This window comes from Juglans microcarpa x Juglans regia, chromosome 4S (assembly GCF_004785595.1).
Source record: "Juglans microcarpa x Juglans regia isolate MS1-56 chromosome 4S, Jm3101_v1.0, whole genome shotgun sequence".
NCBI lineage: Eukaryota > Viridiplantae > Streptophyta > Magnoliopsida > Fagales > Juglandaceae > Juglans > Juglans microcarpa x Juglans regia.
Genome location: NC_054601.1, coordinates 24294150 through 24300149, shown reverse-complemented (window position 1 = coordinate 24300149; position 6000 = coordinate 24294150). Strand labels below are relative to the sequence as shown.

At 33.6% G+C, this 6000-nt stretch overlaps 1 protein-coding gene across 1 annotated transcript; it reads right to left on the bottom strand.

Annotated features, from left to right (window-relative positions):
• Positions 1–237: 237 nt before the first annotated feature.
• Positions 238–5629, bottom strand: LOC121262188. The gene is made up of 8 exons (XM_041164590.1): positions 5098–5629; positions 4824–4979; positions 3611–3751; positions 3002–3124; positions 2276–2392; positions 1679–1936; positions 946–1274; positions 238–852 (listed from the first exon to the last, which is right to left on the bottom strand). The coding sequence occupies exons 1-8, from the start codon at positions 5627–5629 to the stop codon at positions 238–240; spliced, it is 2271 nt and encodes a 756-aa protein (XP_041020524.1).
• Positions 5630–6000: the final 371 nt, after the last annotated feature.

Below are 6000 nucleotides of genomic sequence, written 5' to 3'. Positions count from 1 at the left end.
TTTTTTTAAAAAGAAGAGGAGAATCATAAAAGATCGAAAATATCGATCGAAAATCTAAAAGACCAAAATCTAAACATTCAAAAGATCGAAAATAATGCAACATCAGACAACTATCAAAAAGTTACAATCAATCAACAACAAAGCACACCTTAGAAACCTAAAGGAAAAGAACCTTATTCGATATATAAAACGAGATAAAAGAAAACGAAAATTGAATAGCAAAAAAGGGTATATTACTTAGTGAATTGACGCCATGTAGCTACGTCTTGGCACCTTCCTAAAGGTAGAATCTATTAGATCAAAATACAGCGGAAACTGCATCACCGCAAATAAAGTAACCGGAACGCAGGTTGCAACATACACTGTATACGCCACATACTTTACCTTATTGTCTATCACAAAGAGATGTCCTGAGCAGAAGGAAATCAGCATCGCAGCTATGGAAAAGAACAAGGTCGTTAAACCCATCAAGAGCTTTATTGGCAAGTCCATTGCGAAATTCCTTAGTTTATACCTTGATGTTAAGATGGAGAGGAAAGTGACCAAAGCCGTGACCGAGAAGAAGAGTGCGATGAGTGATGAGATGGCAAAGAAGTGGAATGGGGTTCTGTTTTCCAATGTTGGAATGCCAATATCGTCCTTGACGCCTCCAGGAACTGTGGCGGAGGTGGCAAAGGCCACAGTGGCTATGAGTGCAGCGACGAGGGAGTAGGCTTTAGAGGTTTTAACTAACCATTCACCACCTTCCTTGACGAGCTGCGTGTGATCCTCGATGAATAGTTCCTCAGGGGTCTTGTTCTCTGCGTTGCGGTGGGTAAGTAAACTAGAGGGGATATTGGACCCTCTCACGAACTGCATGCAAAAGACAAGCATCAAGTACGTACACATGACAACAATTAATTATTACAAATATATATATGTATATAGTTTTTTCTATATGCATACGTCAAACCACTTGATTTCATATTGCATTTGCAAGGCTTCCCCGGCAATCTGCCAAGGCCTATAGTTTCTACGCATAGCCGCGAGATGAGCTACATTATTATTACTTTCATCCACCACCCGTAACACGCTGTCTTTGACCAGTATATTTTTTTTTAGCAGGATTTGAAATACATGTGGTTGTCTGTTCTGCACCGCCAACAACATTGCATTCTTGTTTTTTTCATTCACGTCATGTATGGCTATTGGAAAATGTTCCAGAAGTTTCTCCACAATTTCGGAAATGCCATTTCGAGCAGCGATTAATATAGGAGTCTCTGGTCCCTTCCTACCTATATTGTAACCAGAAAGGTGATCAGTAATATATTTATTTATTTTTTCAAATATTTTTTTAAATCTCTTAAATATAAAAAAAAAAATTATATACACCATATTACCATCTAACTTTTATCCCACTAAATATGATTTAGCACATTTATTACCATTAAATAATTATTTATTACATATTTTTTTATCATCTAATGGTGATAAATATGTCATATGTTACTTAATATAATCAAAATAGAATGAAAATATAGTGTATAATATTAATCACAAACTCTCTTTTCCAAACCATTATATTTTCCAAAAAAAGAAATCATGACTTTTTTCTAAACCCACTCTCTTGGGAATATCATTTTCCAAAAGTTAGATGAGTTTTGGAGAAGGCTAGCTAGATAGCCCTTGAGTGTATTACCTTTTGATCTGACGTTGTCATCTTCGATATTACTGTGATCTCGACCCAACATTCCGTCCAGATCTATTTGATCGTCCGGATCTATTTTGTCCGGATCTAGAGTGGTACTAAATTTATCTGGGCGTTTTAATGGATCCTCCGCACCGCAATAATACGCGTACATATCATCTTTACCACTCGTTAGAAGCTTTGTCATGATCACAATGGATAACTTGTGCTTCTTTTTCTCCTCATAGATCTTTCTTATCATGGGAATTCCTTGATAACATCATACACGAAATACGTACCATAATTAAGAAATTAGAAAAAAAATGGTATTGTATAATCAAAGCATAAAATTAGCAAGGTAATTAATTATTATGCTCAGAAGAAAAACAAATAAATTTAGATACATATTAAAACCATGCGTGTGTGTTATGCATGACATCATGATCATAACAATAGGGTGTTAATAGATGGTGCATATTTATATATATAACCAAATGATGATTTGGTCTCTGTACATTATAATTTTTTTTGTAATTTGAGGACACAAAATATAAATATTCCCAGAATATTCTCTGTGAAATTAGTGACTTTGGTTGTATACTGACATACCTAGTGCAATTAGAACTATCATAATTGTCCTGTTTGCAAGCTTGAAGATTTTGTAGAAAAGGCCATACATGGACAGACAAAATCGTTGGTTCCAAGCTCCATTGCGAGCGCTTAGTTCTGTAGAAAATACAAGTAATTCATTTTAATGGTAAAACACAAATGTCAGGCTTAAAAAAAATTAGAAAAGAGATTTTTTTTTTTTTTTTCAAAGCATCAATACTTGATGTACTGTGATATATTAGATTGTAAAACTGACTCTCTTCATAAAGAAGATTTGATGAAATAAAAAGAAGGATTTGATAAAATGACATATATATATATATATATATATATAAATTTACGTCAGTTTGTAACTAACAAATCTCAAAAGATATAACCAAGCTAACCTCATCAATGATTAAAGATTATATTGTCTTTGGAGATGTCTTTGGAAAATTGGCAATATAATATGTATACACGCACAACATGGTATATATGCTAGCTTTTAAGTTCACAATCGGCCACTATCGATCCATATTACAAATTAACAATCTTATTAAGACAAACATTCGGATTTTGTTTCTTGTTTGTAATGCTTTAAATATTTTCAGAATATATATTGGAGCTACATATGATGATCATGGTTCTGAAAGTCATTTCTGAAGTTGATGGGAGTTCATGCATATATTGTTAATTTCTCATTTGAGCATGCTTTCAAACATACAGTACTCATGCATTAATGCTTGCCTGTATCTCCGGGCTGTTTTTCAGGCCTCTCTTCATCTCTTAGTTCTCTAACCACCTTACCTCTGATCATAGCGAGTACTGGCAGAACTACTCGAGAAAACAAAAAACGTTCAGTCAGTAGTACTGCATGTATAGCAAATGAATCTTGACAAGATAGAATTACTTAAGCTGTTAAATGCAACTTGAAAGGAGCAAGCATTAAACTTTCAGCTAACTTTCTTCGTATCATCAGAAACATGAGTACACCATCTTAATTAATATTTCTTCAAATTTAAGTTTTTTACGTTGTAAAGTTAAAATTAATACTATAAAAACCGTAAATACAATATTTTATGAGGATGTTATATGAGTTGCCTAATTTAAATAAGTTCAATTTGCTTAATAAATTAGCACAAACTTTTTAGATTAAAAGTACGTGCTTTATTTAAATAACTTAATTTTTCTATTAAAGTGATTTAAAGGCTATTAATTTAATTAAGCACTTTTTAAGACTCCAACCACAACTCCAAACAGGCCCTATATATGTTTCTATTTGCAACCCAATTTGCCTAGCTTTGCTGGTATATAGGAAATAATTACCAGTTAAGAAAAGAAAAAAAAGTGACATACCAAACGATCTAACAAAACCCCCAAAGATTAGAAAGAAGTCGATGCAAGTTTTGTAGTTCTCGGGATAATATTGATCCAGCGCCTTCCCTTCTTTCGGGTGATCAACATTTTGTTCCACTTCGTGCTCATCAATAAGTATACCTTGCAAAGTAACAGCAAAGGATAAGTCATAAAATACAGAAAAAATCATATATCCTACAAGAATAATTCCATACATTCATTTCATGACCACTTTAGTTACATTCTTTCATATATATACATACATATATATATATATGTATGTATATATACCTCGTTGTTGTCGAATGATCGCTTTCTTTTCATTATTTTTTACTTAATTACCTACCAATATATCACTTGATACTAAATTTGGAGATGATAAAATTATAATGTTTAATTTATGAATTTCTTTCCATCTAATAATTAGATAGCATATCACAAAATAATGAAATGGCATGGTACTAGGCTTTCTAATTTATCAAATGGCATACTGTACTTGTCAAATATGATAAAAGAAGAAAATTTCAATTATATATATATATATATATATATATATATATATATATATATACCGGTCCAATTCGGTTTAAACTGGTTTTCAAAATATGAAAATCAGTATTGTACCAGTTTCAATTATTAAGGATGGGTATCAGAATTACGCATATAACCCCAATTCAGAAATCTCTTTTCGGCATGTTGGAGTTACCACACATACGCTTGTTGATCCCCATTCCAAATCCAAAATCAGTCATTTTCCTTCAAGTTGTCAATTAAAGTTAATTTTGACAAGTGAAATTATCAAACAACTCAACATTTTGCGCAAGACGAATACTACGAAGTTGATCAAGTTAATAGAGAGAATGATCTTGTAATTAGTGTCGGCTAGCTAGATTCTACATGAATATGCTAACTTACAATTACAATATAATTAAGTTCTCATGCATCTTACGTTCTGTTTCACTTGAAACAGGCTAGGTATAATCCATTTGGTGCAAAAATATGGAATATCTTTAATGTCATTATTATTCTAATAAAGATTAAATTGACAAATGAAATGATTAAACCTGCTTCCAACATTTTACACGACTAAGATTAATCCTATGAGATTTGCTACACACCATACACCACACATTTAAAAAAAAAAAAAAAATGGTTTTATTCTTTTTACACTACTTATTGAAGATACTATCATTTTAAATTGATGGATACATACAGTTATAAATGATTGTTTTGCAGAATCCATGAAGTAGACTCCCGCTTGGGAAAGCCGAAGGCTTCTCCGCTAGTAGATGGAGAGGTGTGATTCCTTTCTTATTGACAGCGTTTGCAAGTACTTTCCCATACAACTGAATTATTCGCAATGCCAAATCTGTCGACATATGAAAAACGAGACATGAATTCCAGCTTTACCCATGCATCTAATTAATTAATGTGATATTTATTATACATAAAATCAAAAATACAATAATAATAATATTATTACTCACCAAAATGGTCTTCAGAAATGGCGTAGTGAAGAATCGTGTCACCAGTACGCGGATTCTTGGAACAACCGTGACGCTCATCATTGGACCAACACAAATCGTAAAGATATTGGAAGACTTGTTTTTTACCGAAGAGCACTGCCGTGAAAAGAGGAGACTCTCCCTCATTGTTACGTTCTCCGATTAATGAAGAACGAACACTTGCTATGGACTTACACATGGCCACATTCCCCACCACTACAGCAAGATGGAGAGCGGTATTCCCTCGATTGTTTCTAAGTTGAAGAGACTCGAAATTTGGTAGATCCCGCGAAATGATCTTTATCATTTCTTGGACCGTCTTTTCTTGGCCTTCGGAGACAGCTAGGTGTAATACTGTGTCATTTGTCTTGGTGACCCTGGTCATTAGAAGAAATGGGTTTTCCGTAAGTTTCTCAACGACACCACCCCATTTCTTATTCATGGCCATTTCGAACAAAATCTTCGCAATTTCTTGATTTGGAGCACTGGAACCTTCGATGAAGGAAAATTCCATTTTTCTCTAGGATCAAGATTAATGACTCTACTGGTGCTGGCGCTAGTGCTAGCTAGGGCTGGGTGCAAGTGTGCTGATTTATACTCGCGCAGACACGTAAGCACAGTCCTCTATCGGAGGCTGATCAGTCAAGTGCTACTGCATACACGCGCACACACGTAATTAAGCACAGTACTGATCTATTAACGGTGTAAAAAGGTTAAATGCAAATTCAATAAAAGAGTTTTCATTGATTTACACAGAGTTATCTCAATTTTTAGGATTTATAAAACTAATTATATATGAATTTGATGAAAAAACTTGCGATTAATTACAATCACGCCTCCAACGACTCTAAAAAATTTGCTATGTACGTATTCCAGTTTCCCAAA